General features: G+C 57.3%; 1 protein-coding gene across 2 annotated transcripts in view; it reads left to right on the forward strand.

Annotated features, from left to right (window-relative positions):
* Positions 1–16,264, forward strand: part of STK32C (serine/threonine kinase 32C) — a 73,920-nt gene that overhangs the window by 50,103 nt on the left and 7,553 nt on the right. For both annotated transcript variants that reach the window (XM_081572890.1, XM_081572891.1), the window contains exons 3-10: positions 10,652–10,803; positions 11,767–11,940; positions 12,652–12,689; positions 12,807–12,896; positions 13,621–13,724; positions 14,299–14,415; positions 15,473–15,598; positions 15,672–15,803. In XM_081572890.1, the coding sequence (XP_081429016.1) occupies positions 10,652–10,803; positions 11,767–11,940; positions 12,652–12,689; positions 12,807–12,896; positions 13,621–13,724; positions 14,299–14,415; positions 15,473–15,598; positions 15,672–15,803 (933 nt within the window). The remainder of the gene's footprint in view (positions 1–10,651; positions 10,804–11,766; positions 11,941–12,651; positions 12,690–12,806; positions 12,897–13,620; positions 13,725–14,298; positions 14,416–15,472; positions 15,599–15,671; positions 15,804–16,264) is intronic.

Genomic DNA, 16,264 nt, shown 5'->3' on the forward strand with positions numbered 1-16,264 from the left:
GCAGGGTGCCTTTTGCCACGTGGGGTGGCATGTTCGCAGGGTCCCGGGCTTCGGACGTGGGTGGGGGCCCGTCGGGATGCAGGGCCTGTTGACCCGCGGCCACACGTGTTCCCCATGAGCATTAGGCTGCACCCCAGTTTTGAGGCTGCTGGCAGGGCCGCAGGTACCATGCCTCACGCAGGGGAGCCGGCCCGTCTTCAGACGGGCTCCTAGAGGCGGGTGGCGCGGGTTGCAGTTGGATGCACGTGTGATGCTGCCAGACGTGCCAGCCCTCCAAGGGGCCCGCACTCCCCAGAGCCCCCACCTGGGGTGGCTGCCAAGGCTGGGCCTCTGCCAGCCCGACAGGCGAAGCGGGGGGGGGGGGGGCGGGCGCCTCGCGGAGCTTTACGCTGCATTTCTTCATGAAAAGCTGGGTTGAGCGTTTGCTTTTTCCTCCGTCATGTCTGTATCCTTATTCATGTTAAACCTGTTATACATCTCGAATTGATTCTGACTTATAGTGTCATGAATGGGCCATATTTTACCTCTTTTTATGTAGCTGTTCAGCTACTCCAGCACCATATTTTAATCAAAAGTCTACTCTCCCCATAAATTTGAGAGGCCACCTGTATCACATACTGAACGTCCTTACGCAGGTGGGTCTATTTCTTGGTTTGCTCTCTGTCCCGTGGCCCACCCGTCTGTTCCACGGTTGGACCACACATCACGGAAGGTTTATATAATGTCCTCTGATACCTGACGAGGGCTCACGTCCCTGCCTTCTTCTGCTTTTAAAGTTTTTTTCTTGGCTATTTTTGCTTGACTGTCTTTCCCTATGAATGCTGTGACCAACTTGTCAGCTCCAGGAACAAAAGAAAATCTGCAAAACGTGAACGGCATTCAATTAAAATGGCAAAGGCCCTGCGGTCAGTCACCGACTCTTCTGGGTCATCGGTCATTGGGGTTTTGCAGGGAAAGCCCGGGGCTGCCCGGGTGCCCTAGGATCCCCAGATTTTATTCCTTTTCATGCCTTAGATGTAGTTCCATTTCCTCTTTGTCTGCCTTAAGTTGATTATGGGAGGAAGCGGCTCAGAAGCAAGACCGGTCCCATCAGGAAGTGGGTTCATAGGATCCATGCTCGCAGCCTTGGGGGCTGCTCACGAAGGCAGAGGCTTCCGGCCCTTCTGTGGGTGCTGCCGTGTGACGTGGGGCCAGGCTGCCTCTGCTCAGGGAGGCACCGGACCCCAGGCTCTGACCTTTCACCAGTGGGGCCTCTCCCCCATCGGGGCCTCTTTGGAGGGGCGGGCCCATTCAGCCTCTTCCAGCTAGGTCACTGACCACCTAAAGCCCTTGTCAGCCGCCCCTCCAGACTGCGTTGGGGTGCGCCTGACTCTGCAGGGAACCCCCGGCATCAGGCTCAGACAGCCACGCGTGTGCCCGACGGCCACGGGCCTCCAAGGGCTGGTCTTGGGCCGGCGGGGGCCGTGCCGCCTGCCCCCTGACCCAGGCTGGCCGATGTGCAGGAGGTCAGGGTGTGGGCTGGACTCTGTCCGCTTGGAAGGGGGGAGGGAGCAGGTGACCGGGGGAGGGCAGTGAGAGGTGGGCACCGTCCAGGCCCTCAGGCCTGGTGCGGAGCACTGCGAGGAAGCAGGGTGTTCCCACGGCCGGGCCGGCCTGGAAGACGTGTCCCGGGGCGGCTGTGACAAAGCACACGCCTGGGGGCCTCGGACAGCAGAGGGTACCCTCCCGCGGTCTGGAGGCCGAGTCCGCAGGGGAGGGGAGCACAGGGCTGGAGGCCAGAGCGGGCCAGGCTCTCACCCCTCCTCCCGCAGCGTTTTCAGCCGGACCTGGGAGTTAAAGTGACTTAAGTCAAAGGACATTACTTTGCCAATAAAGGTCCGTCTAGTCAAAGCTATGGTTTTTCCAGTGGTCATGTAAGGATGTGAGAGTTGGACCATAAAGAAAGCTGAGCGCCAAAGAATTGATGCTTTTGAACTGTGGTGTTGGAGAAGACTCTTGAGAGTCCCTTGGACTGCAAGGAGATCCAACCAGTCCATCCTAGAGGAGATCAGTCCTGGGTGTTCATTGGAAGGACTGATGTTGAAGCTGAAACTCCAATACTTTGGCCACCTGGTGCGAAGAACTGACTCATTTGAAAAGACCCTGATGCAGGGAAAGATTGAAGGCAGGAGGAGAAGGGGACGACAGAGGATGAGATGGTTGGGTGGCACCGCCGACTTACTGGACATGAGTTTGGGTGAACTCCGGAAGTTGAGGCCTGGCGTGCTGCAGTCCAAGGGGTCGCAAAGAGTCAGACACGACTGAGCAACTGAACTGAAGTCAAAGGAACAGAGACGCGTACACATTTGTTTAGTGTAAGTTCGGGGTGACACGGGAGCCCTCATAAGGAAATGATGACCTACAGGCCAGGCAAACCCTGAACGTTTTGTGTTGGCTTGGACAAGGTGGCCACGTGGAAAAGTAAGTGGAGTCCGTGGGAGGCTGAAGGGGGAGGAGAGATGCTCTAACGAGGTCCGTCTGCGCCGAGTTCTCCCGGCCTTGATTTCCCATCCTCGCAGTGAGGGTGTCCGCCTGGGGTGATTCCCCAGTTTCAGGAAGGAATGGGAGGGCAGCTGCTATCCCGACCTTGCCGTCCTGTGAGCGTTGTTGGCTGGAGATGATGGTGACCAGAGAGCATATTTCAGGGCGTACCCCAACTCCGTTCACCCCCCAGGAAGAGTCACCGCTGTGACCTCTGCGTCTCAGTGAGCCAACGTGTCAGTCCTGAGAGGTGGTCAGTGTAGTTAAACAGTCGCGTCTCATTTTAGGAGGTGATGTTGGGAGGCTGGGCCCCGGGGTGGGGGGTGGGAGGCTGGGCCCCGGGGTGGGGGGTGGGAGGCTGGGCCCCAGGGTGGGGGGTGGGCCCCCCCCCAAAGTGAGGCTTCGGTGTGGTCTGAGGCATCCGTGTTTAATGAGAGGTGGAAACAGGAAGAGTGAAGATGACAGGTTACAGCTGACTGTTGACCGGGCCAGGCCAGAGGGCGGCCAGCAGGGGCAGCAACCAGGAGGGAGGCCTCGGGCCACCCTGGCTGGGGGGCTGGGGGCAGGCCCCGGCGGTTCCAACGTGTTTCCTGGGCCGCAGTTGGAACGTGTCTGGTGACGGCATCGGGTGAACTCTGAGGGCGCTGCAGCCCCACCATCACGGATGTCCACACGTGACCTGAGTTCTCTGAGGTTTATATGGAGCTGTTCCGCTTCGGCTAATAGGGAAGCTTTCATTTTCACGATTCCACATCAGCAGGGTGGGAGACGAACTGGAAGTGTGACTCACTGACAGAGACGCGCCCGTTTGACCCCACAAGCTGTACTCTCACGGAAACGGTTCTCTCCCTACAGACACGCCCTTTCTTATTGAAGATAATCAAAGATTAATTTGTTTGCAAAACCAGTCTGGTCTCATTAAACATGACCTGATTATTGAGGTCAGTGCAACAAGGGCAGGTGAACACGTAGGTCCTTTGAGGGTCCTTTTAAGTTCCTGGTCTGCTGGAACTTCTGTGAGGAATTCCTGATCAGACTTTTAAAAGCCTCTTGAGGCCAGAAGCTAACTGAGCATCTCATCACCAGCCTGTGCCTTTAATACTCAAATCTGGGTGAGTTCCTCGCTTCTCAATATCCCCAAGGTATCCTGAGATTCCTGGGACCTGCCAAGAAGTGACTGTAGTCATCTGTAACGTTGCAGACCCTGTAAGGCAGGCACCAGGCTGGAACGTCACAGGGTTTTACAAGCATTGCTCCATAAGGTCAGCCTTAGTTTCTGGTCAAGCCTGATTTGAGTTGTCTGCAGTTGTCTCTGTAAACATCTTTGTCCTGAGCAGTTTCCCTACATCTGCTTGGCCATCAAAGATAAAATAATTGGTTGACAGTTTGGTTTGACAGTTGGGTTTCAATGCCGTAAAAGCCAGATTGCAAACTACACTGGAAAATGATAACACATCAGTCAGCAGATCCTTTGTGGGCACAGCAATCCCTCCCACCCGTCAAAACCCAAAGTTTCCAAACTGCAGCTAATATCAAAGAGGTTGCGAGTCGTTCACCACAGTCTCGGAGAGCGCTGATTATCGGTTCTCCAGCTTAGCGTGTCTCATGCGCTCTTTCCCTGATGTATTGCGCAATGCTAGAAGCTGGCAGAAAAATAAGACAGGCTCCTCCTAGTCCCCACAAGGAAGTGGTTATGTGATTCTTGATGAGCATGTATTTCTTGAAACCCTTTTGCTGTTCGATGGTGGAGAACGTGACATAGACAGAATTTTAGTACTTGGCACAGAATCCAGCCAAGTAATACAAGGACTGAGCGTGTGGTGGGTCACGTCCACATAACCCAGACGTGTGCCACAAGTTGTGAATGCTCCCTATATTGATAAGAAACAGCAGCATCCTTTGTCTGATCATTTGAATTCCAGGGAAATCTCAATTTTTAAGACCGTAAATTTACATCCAACATTAAATCCTGAATCTTTAATGGTCAGTTGACTTTAACAAAAGAAGTATCATCACTTTCTCTAAGACACCCAAATACACTGTAATCATGATTCTACACACGTTAAATGAGCTGAGTTTTTTTTGGTCATGCCACAGGCGTATAGGATCTTAGTTCCCTGACTGGAGATCAAACCTGTTCCCCCTGCAGTGGAAGCATGGAGTCCCAACCGCTGGACCACCAGGGAAGTCCCTGTTTTTTGTATTTTTATTTTCACATTAAAATTCATAAAAATTTTTGCTGTTAATTTTCATGTTTTATTAAGTCCCTTTAAATGTCCCTCTTTTTATTATTTTATCTTTTATGGCAAAACTATATTATGGCCAATTGTCTCTGCTTGCAGCAAAAATTCTCATGGTGAAAAAGCCTAGAACCACTACATCGTTTTAAAATACGACATTCCAGCCAAAGTCTGGTGACATAACCAATGTTTTAAATTAAATAGGAGAACATATTCTACTGACCTGATATAAATAGCTGTATTTTCATGAAAACAGGATATTTAATAAGAATTTCTGAATTTTAGAGGGAACAGATTGGGAGAGAAGATAAATGTCTCAGTTCTGTTTACAAAGGTGTAATTTTCCAGATTGCTGAAAGCTAATAGCATACGAGAAAGGAAAATAACAAGCCTGGAAAGCAAACATTAAAGGACCAGCAGTGCTTCAAACAGAAAGTCATGAAAATGAGAATCATCCGCATGGTCCCGTGTGATTAATTCTTGTTTCCCTTAATCTCGGATTAGCGGTTTTAAGAGCCCATCGGGGACTTCCCTGGTGGTCCAGTGGTTAAGAGTCCACCTTCCAGGGCCCGGGACGCTCGTTCCATCCCTGGGCTGGGACCTGAGACCCCACAAGCTGCTGGGCAGCTGAGCCTGCGCCCCGTGGCTCAAGAGCCCCTCACGGCAGCTGCTGAGGCCTGCTCGCCCAGAGCCCGGGGTCTGCAGCTGGAGAGGCCCCTGTGATGGGAAGCCAGGGCGCTGCGGCAAAGACCCGCGGGCCGTGGCTGAAGACCCGACGCAGCCAAAAACAAATTTGAAAAATAAAAAAGAGCTCATCAGTTTTCCCACTAGAGTTTAGACAGGCTCACCAAGTTCAATGGTATAGTCTTACTTACCAGAAACCTGTATTCTAGGGACTTTATCAAAGTCCTTTCCATGAACTTTTTAAATATGAAGGATTTTTGTCTGCAGTTGATTATAAAAGCTTTCAGGAAGATCAGTAAAACAGTAACCATCTGTAAATGGCTAAAGACTGAAAAATAACCATGGTCAAAGATCTGAGGAGTTTATTGCAAGAATTATGCAGTTATGGAAATTTGTTTTTTTCTGTTGCATATAACAATTTGAGATGATAATTGGAATTATGACTGACATACAGTCATTGTGAGGACATTGAAAAATTTCTAGGCATTTTATTTAACTTTGGAAGCTTACATATAAGTAATATATATCCATATAAATATAATTTAGGGAAGAGTTACCACCGGTTTTTATTCGACAAGATTTTCTATGTAACTTATCAAATAAGCCTAGTTAAATATCTCTGTTTTTATAAGGTGAGATAACAAATCTTTTGAGATTCTCTAGGGTTCCTCTTGAAAATCCCAAAGTTAGAGGTCAAAGAGACCCTATTTCATGTTTGACTTTGGAAAGTTTGTAAAAAATGTCAAAGGGTTGAAAATATGATGAAATAATATTGCAGGTCATTGTGAAACAATATTTAGCCATTGAACCAAAGTGATAAAGATTCTAAACACAAATATAGGAAGTCACATATTTGAGGAAAAAGAAAACTTAGTTCTTTCAATATTGAGAAGACTCAGTTTTTCTAAGTAATCAAACACCCGTTAAAGATAGCATGAGGCTCAAGAAGGTGTTTGGACAAGACGCAGAATCTTTGTTTTGTAGGCAGGTTACTTGGAAGGTAGAGAAGAATCTAAGATCTCTTTTTTATTTTTTTATTTTATTTTATTTTTTTTTAGTGCTACCAGTTCATTGCTACCAACCCATCACCCTCCGCCCTCAGGCACGCATGCTCAGTCATGTAACCCCACGGACTGCAGCCCCCCAGGCTCCTCTGTCCACGGACTTTTCCAGGCAAGAATACTGGAGTGGGTTGCCATTTCCTTCTCCATTCTTTTTTATAAACACCCTCTTTGTGTCCTCCTATGAGAAGACTAGATTTAAACGAAGACATGCATTATCACAGCTATGCCTAGGACTAGAAAAAGAAGCACATACTTAAATTATTTCTGAAACTCTCAGAAATATAGAAACTGATCCAAATGTTTTCTGAGCTCATGTGACCTGGGATGATCTTTGGTAAATAAAAGCTAAACCTTTATTAAGTTTATGTATTTATTTTACTTTTGACTGTGCTGGGTCTTCATTGCTGTGTGGGCTTTTCCCTGCTTGTGAGAGCAGGGCTGCTCTAGTTTTGGGGCGTGGGCTCTCGCTGATGCGGCTTCTTGTTACGGAGCACGGGCTTCAGGGCACACGGGCTTCAGGGCACACGGGCGTCGTAGCTGTAGCCCACGGGCTTAGTTGACCTGCAGCACGTGGAATCTTCTGGACCAGGGACTGAACCGGTGTCCGTCTCATCGCAAGGCAGATTCTTAACCAGTGGACCACCAGGGAAGCCCAGTTCAGTTCAGTCGCTCAGTCGTGTCCGACTCTTTGAGGCCCCATGGACTGCAGCACGCCAGGCCTCCCTGTCCATCACCATCTCCCGGAGCTTGCTCAAACTCGTGTCCATCAAGTCGGTGATGCCATCCAGCCATCTCATCCTCTGTCGTCTCCTTCTCCTCCTGCCCTCAATCTTTCCCAACATCATGGTCTTTTCCAATGAGTCAGTTCTTCGCACCAGGTGGCCAAAGTATTGGAGTTTCAGCTTCAGCATCAGTCCTTCCAATGAACACCCAGGACTGATTTCCTTTAGGACGGACTGGTTGGATCTCCTTGCAGTCCAGGGGACTCTCAAGAGTCTTCTCCAATGCCACAGTTCAAAAGCATCAATTCTTCGGGGCTCAACCAAGGAAGCCCAATAAAGGCAAAATCTTTAAATGGATACCTCCTCTAATGTGACTCTAAACCAATGAGCTTAAAACCCACCAGCCTTTTGTGACTTCACCATGGGCCCCAGAGACGGCACAAAAGTTGCAGCCCCCCCGAGATCTCGGGCTTCTCCCAGGTCAGCCCAAGAGAGCAGAGCCCGCCGGGTCACGGGGTCAAACGCATCCCAGTCCGTCCTGAATCTGTGCTGCTGGATGGGCCACTCTGGAGGCTTCCCAGCTCAAGCAAGGCGTGGGGGGACAGCGGGCACAGGCAACCCATGTCACATGAGAGACAGGGTAGCAGGAGCGCTCCGGGCTGGTATGCATCGACGGGTGAGCGACAGGTGAGCAGCGGGCTCCCGGCATCGCACCCAGGGAGAGTCACGCTCGTAGACCCTAACCAGTCCTCCTACCACTAGGCTGCCTGGAGGGGAAGAGCCAGGAAACAGCTCTGCCTTCCCCTCCCGAGGGCTTCCCACAGAGACCCCAGCGCCCCAGGCAGCTCCCGGAAGCCCTCTGCAGGCTCCCCGGCTGGCACGGTCCTTTTGTGCTCTCCAGAAACCGCAGGGGAGGCAAGACCTGACCTCTGCACTCTTGGGGTTTGGCTAGAATTCAAGATGAGCTGAGAACATTCCAGAGCACAGAGCCCAAAGATTCAGGAGGCCTGGGTCCACTCAAGCTCCATCCATCCCGGCTTCCCTCTGGCTCAAGGAGCCCTAAGCCGTGGCACTGAGGCCCCTGGAGCAGACGGTGCTCAGCCCAGCCCCCAGCATCCCTCCTGGGGAGAAGATGGCGCATCACAGCCCTGGCAAGAAGGCCCTCCCCAGAGCTGAGCATCCAGGCCCTGCCGTGGCGGCCTCGGGTGTGCGCGGGGCTGCCAGATGGGAGGAGAGGACGCCTGGCCGAGCACTGGACTCTGTCCTCGGTCTCTGCACTGACGGGAGCGCTGAGGTCCCCACCACAGGCACTGGCTTCTCCTCCTGTGCACGCTGAGAGCGTGGGCTGCTCTGGGGACTCTCGCCTGCACCGCCCGGGGACCACGGACGGTAGCTCTTCCTGAACCTAATGGAGCCTCAGCTGGAGAAGGGCCCCGGAGCTGAAATAGGGGCGGGAGTCAGCTGCTGTTCACGCTTACCCTTATTTTCATTTCGAACATTCCAACTGGCTTTCAAAACAACTGTGTTAAAAGCGATCTGGAAAATGCAGCAACTTAAGGGAAAAAATCACCATCCCGAGACAGTGCCCTTTCTGGGCTTCTCCCTGCCCCTCCCGCGTGGCAGCCCCATGCACCCACCACCGCCTCCTGCTCTCGGGGCAGGCCTGGCACTCAGCACACGGGCCCTTCCGGCCCCGTCGGGCCCAGGTCCCGTCATCGGGCAGGGCCGGTGGTGCTGAGGCCAAGAGCAGCCCAGCAGCGCCCTCTGGGTCCACAGACCTCAGTCCTCAGAGGCCCCCTTCAGTCCCCAGGCCCCCAGTGGGCAGTTGGGGGATCTCTGGTCCCAGAATCTCACTGCACCGGAACGATCAGGCCGAGCCCCGAGCTCCGGGGCTGTGAGCCCCGCTCCGTGATGGCCGCCTGGCCGCACCCGCAGCCCTCGGGCGCGGTGTACACCGAGCAGTGGGTGGCGTGGCTGGCCCGTGTGATCAGGAGCCGGCTGGTGGCCGGAGCAGGGTCTGCTGTTATTCTAGGATGTGGTGTTCCTGCGTCTGTCCTACAGGGAGCCGGGGCCTGGCCTCTAAGCAGTGTCAGGATCTCACATGCGTTTCTGGCTCACGTCTGCACCGCAGGCCCAGTCTCGCGCCCTGGTGGGCGGCCTGCAAAGGCAGCGCCCATTTGCCGGGTCTCCCAGCTCCAGGCCGAGGGTGGGACGGGCTGGTGTTTTGCACTTGAAAGGCCTCGGGGGCCTTTCCCTGCTGCTGGGGAGGGGCAGCTCTTTCGGCTGTCCGGGGAGTCCCCAGGAGCATGGACACCAGCCCCAGGGGTGGCTCTGGCCTTCAGAGCTCCTGGGGGCTCTGCCAGGCTGACGGTCACGGAATGGGCCTTTGTCCGCTGAAGCTCTGGGGCTCCTCTCCCGTGACCTCGGCCAGGAGCCCCCATCAGCCCACCTGCCCCTCTGGTGATCTGGCTTCCAGTTGGTGTGGCTGCACTCAATGCAACAGTCATGGAACCAGAAGGGCCGGGTCCCCGTCTGCTGTCTGTCAGTCTGCGTTCCTGGGTGACCATCTCAGGCCGGGCCAGGAACACGAGACCCGGAGAGGAAAGCGCTTGAAGTTAGGCCCGTGCTGTCCCTGGGCAAGGCCAGGTGGGCGTCCCCACGCCAGGGCAGCCTGCGGGGAGAGCACCCCAGCCCTCCCAAGGGGCCACTTTGCTGAAATGAGAGGGAAGATTCAGAAAGACTCATTGTCCTAAGATGAGGGGCCTCCTGGGGAAGAGGGACCTTTAGGAGCCTTGTGGTGTGGCCATCTGCCCCGGCTTCTCTCCTGGCCTGGGTTCCAGCAGGGCCTGGAAGGCTTGATGACAGGCTGTCCGTCACGGCCCACAGCAGCCTTGGCCCTTGGAAGGCAGTGTTTCGTGGCAGAGTGGACGGCGCTGTCTGGTAACCCGTCCCCGTCTGGGTCCCTCGGGGTGCCTGGAGCACTGGGTGGCCACATTCACTTCCAGCGGCTGCTATAACAAGTGACCACACGCTGAGTGGCTTAAGACAGCACACATTTATTCTTGCATTTCTGAGGGCCAGAGCTCTGGCCCCAGTTTATCTGGGCTGAAATCAAGGTTCCTGGAGGGCTGTGCTCCCTCAGAGGCTGGAGGGGCGAGTCCATCCTTCTGGTCCCCACCCCCGCATCCCCGAGCTGCAACCCCTCCAGGCGTCACGTTTCCTTCTGCCTGGACCGGACAGTGTCCCTGGATCCATGGGCTGCAGCCCAGCCCCCAGGGCGAGGGGCTCTGTGACGGGCCGGGTGCTCAGCTGCAGTCTGCACAGGGACGCGTCCCTCCGAAGACAGAAAGTCCGGTGGTTTCTGTCGCGCCTGCCGAGCTGCCTGTCCCGGCGGTGGGGCTGATGCGGCCTCTGCCCCCAGGTGTGCATTGTGCAGAAGCGGGACACGGAGAAGATGTACGCCATGAAGTACATGAACAAGCAGCAGTGCATCGAGCGGGACGAGGTCCGCAACGTGTTCCGGGAGCTGGAGATCCTGCAGGAGATCGAGCATGTCTTCCTGGTGAACCTCTGGTGAGTGGGCGGGGGGAGCCCTCTCCTGCCCCAGGTGCCCTCCCCCCACCCTTCCCCTTCACAGTGCCCCCGGGGCCAGGAGCCGTCCAAGTGTCCACATGCACGTGCACACACACACACACACATGCACACACTCGCATGGACCACCACCATCACCATCACCACCATCATCACCATCACCACCACCATCACCACCACCACCATCACCAACATCACCATCATCACCATCACCACCATCATCACCATCACCATCATCACCATCACCAACATCACCATCATCACCATCACCACCATCATCACCATCACCATCATCACCACCATCATCACCATCACCATCATCACCACCATCACCACCACCACCATCACCAACATCACCATCATCACCACCACCACCATCATCACCACCACCATCATCACCACCATCATCACCATCACCATCATCACCACCATCACCACCACCACCATCACCAACATCACCATCATCACCATCACCACCACCATCACCACCACCATCATCACCACCATCATCACCATCACCATCATCACCACCATCACCACCACCACCATCACCAACATCACCATCATAACCATCACCACCATCATCACCACCATCAACATCACCACCATCAACATCACATCACCACCGTCACCATCATCATCACCACCATTACCATCACATCACCACCATCACCATCACCACCATCATCACCACCATCACCATCATCACCATCACCACCATCACCATCACCACCATCATCACCATCACCATCACCACCATCATCACCATCACCATCACCACCTCACCATCACCATCACCATCCTCACTATCTCCATCACTGGGAGTGTCCAGTGAGGGACAGCCTCGGGTCCAGGGCCCTTGCGTGGGGCGCTGGTCAGATGTGGCAGGAGCCGCGACTCCAGTCCTCCAGCCGAGCATGTGCCGGGTCCCCCCGGTGCCCGCAGGTACTCCTTCCAGGACGAGGAGGACATGTTCATGGTGGTGGACCTGCTGCTGGGGGGGGATCTGCGCTATCACCTTCAGCAGAACGTCCAGTTCTCAGAGGACACGGTGAGGCTGTACATCTGCGAGATGGCGCTGGCCCTCGACTACCTGCGCAGCCAGCACATCATCCACAGGTGCGTGCACACCTGTCAGGGCGGGGCGGCCGTGCTCACAGGACCTCATGGTCGCCCTTGCCCGACACCTGCCCCAGGTGTGGCACCCGGGCCCCCAAGCGCCGGCTCTCGGCCAGCCCCTCAGCTGCACATAGGAGGCCCCCCGGGGGCGGGTCATGTTGGAGCAGATGAGGCTGGGCCCGGGGGGGCCGGTGCCTTCATTGGTGAGAGGCTGCCTTCACCTGCTCTGATCGGTGCAGGATTCCTGCCCCCGCCCCGCCTGCGCCCTTGTGCCCATCTGCCATGTCCCTGGCACGTTCAAGTTACTTTTAGCTTCTGAAGGCTGATGAAACGAGGAAGGTAAAGCTGCGTCCGCAGGACGAAACACAAAATCCCACGTGGTATAAAGTGTAGCAGACGTGATTTCTGCAGCTGTTCCTGGGGACGCTGATCTGGGCGTGGTTCGGGCACAAACGCTTCCTGACTGCGTGCCAGGAGGTCGGGAGGCCAGGCTTGGCCACGGGCAGACCTGGGGCTCTGAGGGGCCCTCCCCAGGGTCCAGGCGAGGTGGCTCTGCTTCTGTGCTCTGGCCTCTGGCGCCCTCCCCGACCAGTACTGGGCGCTCTCCCACTGTGGCCCCGGCAGAGGAGGGGCTGGGCTCCTGGGGTTCCGCTCATGGGAAGCCTCTGCCCCGCTGTGATTTCTGGCCTCACCTCCCTGCTCCTTCCACAGAGACGTGAAGCCCGACAACATTCTCTTGGATGAGCGAGGTGAGCTGCGGGCGTGAGCGGCCAAAGCCTCGGGGGGGGTGCTCCACCCATAGGACACAGTCCCCCGCAGGACACGGCCCCCCAAGACAGTCGCGCTGTCTTCTTCTTTCCTCACAGGCCACGCACACCTGACCGACTTCAACATCGCCACCATCATAAAGGACGGCGAGAGGGCGACCGCGCTGGCCGGGACCAAGCCGTACATGGGTGAGCTCGCTCCGCCCGGCCCGCTGGCCAGCCTCCCACCCCAACCTGTGGCTGGGGGCCGGGTCCCTTCCCTAAAGCTGCAGCAGCAGGTGACGGGTCAGGCTGCTTGAGCCGTGCAGGGGGCTCTAAGTGACGGACGTGCGCTGTGGGTCTGATCACGAGCGATCGCTCTGCCAGGGGCCTGCCCGGCGGCACTAGTGGTAAAGAACTCGCCTGCCAGTGCAGGAGACGTAAGAGATGCGGGTTCCGTCCCTGGGTCAGGAAGATCCCCTGGGGGAGGGCACAGCAACCCACCCCAGTACTCTTGCCTGGAGAATCCCACGGACAGAGGAGCCTGGCAGGCTATAGTCCATGGGGTCGCAGAGAGTCAGACACGACTGAAGTGACTTAGCACGCACACCCACCTCCCTCATCAGGCTGCGGACCTGGAATTGAACCAAGGAGCCCGTAGAAAAGGACAGGTTGACCACTGAGGCTGCTTCCCAATCCAGCTCTGGCCACAGGCTGGTCTCTGGTCCTGGCCCAAGGCTCCAGCCCTGGGCCTGTGGTCATGGGGGCTGGGGTCACAGGGGGCCGGGGTCACCAGGGGCTGGGGTCACCAGGGGCTGGGGTCACGGGCCCTGTGGTCACTGGGACTGTGGTCCTCGGGGGCTGGGGTCACGGGGGTCGGAGTCACGGGGACTGCCGTTTGGGGATGCTCAGCTGCTCTTGCCTTCCTGGAAAGCTCCGGAGATCTTCCAGTCTTTTGTCAACGGTGGGACTGGCTACTCCTTCGAGGTGGACTGGTGGTCGGTGGGGGTGATGGCCTACGAGCTGCTGCGAGGATGGGTACGGAGCTCCTGTGACCCATGGGCCAGCCCCCAGACCCCCCAGGGTGGCCCAGAGAGCTGAGGCTGCCCCCACCCCCAGGGCTCAGGGATGTCCATGCTCCCCGTTAGTGAGGCGGCACCCTAGAGGGGGCTGGGTGGGCAGAGGACCGTCCCGCAGGGCTGCACCCCGCCCCTGGCCTTCCCTTGAGCTTCCTAGGCGGTGGGTCCCCATGCCCTCCCCGCAGTGGCCGCGGCTCAGCCAGTCCTGGAGCCCAGGAGACCGGAGCCTCATCAGGCCCCCAGCTGCCCTTCCCATCCCCTTGTGGGGGCCCCCGAGGCACGGCACCCTCAGACGGCTGCCCCCTCTGCAGCTGGTCCCCCAGGGGCCAGGCCCTCTGCTGGGGGTGGGGGCAGGGGTGCTGTGCTTCCCTCCTAGCCCGCGGGCGGCCTCTCTGGTCGCTTCCCTGGCCGAGGTGCAGGCTTGGCCTCCCGGGCTCTTCCCTGGGGCCGCCCTGGGATGGGGTTGGGGGTGGGGTGGGGGACCCCCGAGTTACGGGGGAGGCGCCTGCTGCAGCCTCGCCTCCCCTGCCCAGAGGCCCTACGACATCCACTCGAGCAGCGCCGTGGAGTCGCTGGTGCAGTTGTTCAGCACCGTGAGTGTCCAGTACGTGCCTGCCTGGTCCAAGGAGACGGTGGCCTTGCTGCGCAAGGTGAGCGCCCGCCCCGCCCGGAGCGCCGGCCGGACTCGGGCGGGGCGGGCAGCCCGGAGTGCCTGCCAAGGATGGTGTCCGGTTCCTGCATCCTGGGCCGCGTGTCCATCTCTGCTCCGGCTCCCGGCCTGGCCTGGCCCCGGGCTCCTTGTCTCATAGCGGCTCAGCCTGTGTGAGCGCTGGCCGGCTGTCAGTCCTCATGACCTAATGGAAGCCTCGCAGTTGCGTCCGTCACTGACACCCCAGCTCGGGGCAGGTCACCCCAACATGTGTCAGGGAGGGGGCCGGGGCCTGGTACCGCTCAGGCCCGGCTCGTCCTGTCGGAGGTGGGCAGCTACTGTCCGCTGCCAATGGCCTGGCCAGGCCCTCACCAGAAGCAAGCAGCAAGACCCCAAACCCCCCTGCCTGTCCCAGGCCCCGAGCAGATGTCTGCAGCAGCCTCAGGGACTCAGGCTGTAGAGACCTGAGGTGGTGGTGCTGCCGCTGGCTCCTCTCCCAGGGTCCAGGGCTGGGCTGGGGTCACCTCTCGGCCAGCCAGCCAGCTCCCCACTTGGCGCGGTGCGCCTCAAACACACTGTGCCCTGAGGCCTCAGGACAAGGGAGGAGGGGCGTGCTGGACACACGTGGCCCAGGGGGCAGGTCCTGGCCGGTGCCCAGAGACCTCTGGCCCTGGCAGTATACCCAAGCACCTGGAGGCCTCCCCAGACCCCGAGAGGGGCTCTTAACAACTAAACTTCACCCCATGCTGCTGTGTCCACACTGGCCCAGGTGGCTCCCAAGGGGGACCGTGGCCCCCAGAGGCCCAGGTTGGGGTGGGAAGGATCCACACGCCTCGCTGGGGAAGCCTGGGCGGGGTCTCTGGTGCTCCCCCTGGAGGGGGCGGCTGTGATGCTGCCCGGTCCTGCAGTGCCGCCCTGGGCCCATGAGCATTAGTCCTGTCCTGTTGGGGTGCTGAGCCAGTTACCGAGAGCAGTGAGCTGGGCTGCAGCCGCCGCCTGCTGGTGGGTCTGGGAATATGAGACCTGCGTTGGGGCCACTGACCAGGGCCTTTTTCCAGCTGCTCACCGTGAACCCCAAGCACCGCGTGTCCAGCCTGCAGGACGTGCGGGCGGCCCCTGCTCTGGCCGGCGTGCTGTGGGCCGAGCTGAGCGAGAAGAAGGTGGAGCCCGGCTTCGTGCCCAACGTAAGCCCATGGGCCCGGGGTGGCCGGGGCGGGTGAGGGCGGCCAGGCACCGGCTCAGCACCATCCTCCACAGAAAGGCCGCCTGCACTGCGATCCCACCTTTGAGCTGGAGGAGATGATCCTGGAGTCGCGGCCGCTGCACAAGAAGAAAAAGCGTCTGGCCAAGAGCAGGTCCCGGGACAGCAGCAGGGATAGCTGCCCGTCGGTGAGCATGGCCCAGCACCCAGCCGCCTCTGCTCTGGCCCTCACTCCCGCCTCTGTGGTGGGGGGACAGGGGCCCTCCTGCCCGCCCAGCTCTGAAGGGTCACATGGGGCGAGGCTCTGCCTCCGTGGTCTCAGGGTTATTTCCCTGTGTGTGTGTGCACTCGTGTGTGTGTTTGTGTGCATGTGTGTGAGCATGTGTTTGAGTGCACCCGTGTGTGTATGCATGCTTTTGTATGATGTGTGTGCACTCGTGTGTGCATGATTGTATGTGTGTGCACACTTTAGGTGCATGTCTGTGCACCTCTGTGTGTGTGTTTGTGTGCATGAGAGTACACTTGTGTGTACATGTGTTTGTATGCATGCATGCACATGTGTCCATATGTCTTTGCACTTCTCTCTGTGTGTCTATGTGTATGACTGCACGTGTGTGCACATGTGTGTGCATGTGAGTGCAGTCGTGTG

The sequence above is a fragment of the Giraffa tippelskirchi genome, chromosome 2, assembly GCF_054371585.1.
Source record: "Giraffa tippelskirchi isolate mGirTip1 chromosome 2, T2T-mGirTip1v1.2.pri, whole genome shotgun sequence".
In the NCBI taxonomy this organism is placed as follows: Eukaryota; Metazoa; Chordata; class Mammalia; order Artiodactyla; family Giraffidae; genus Giraffa; species Giraffa tippelskirchi.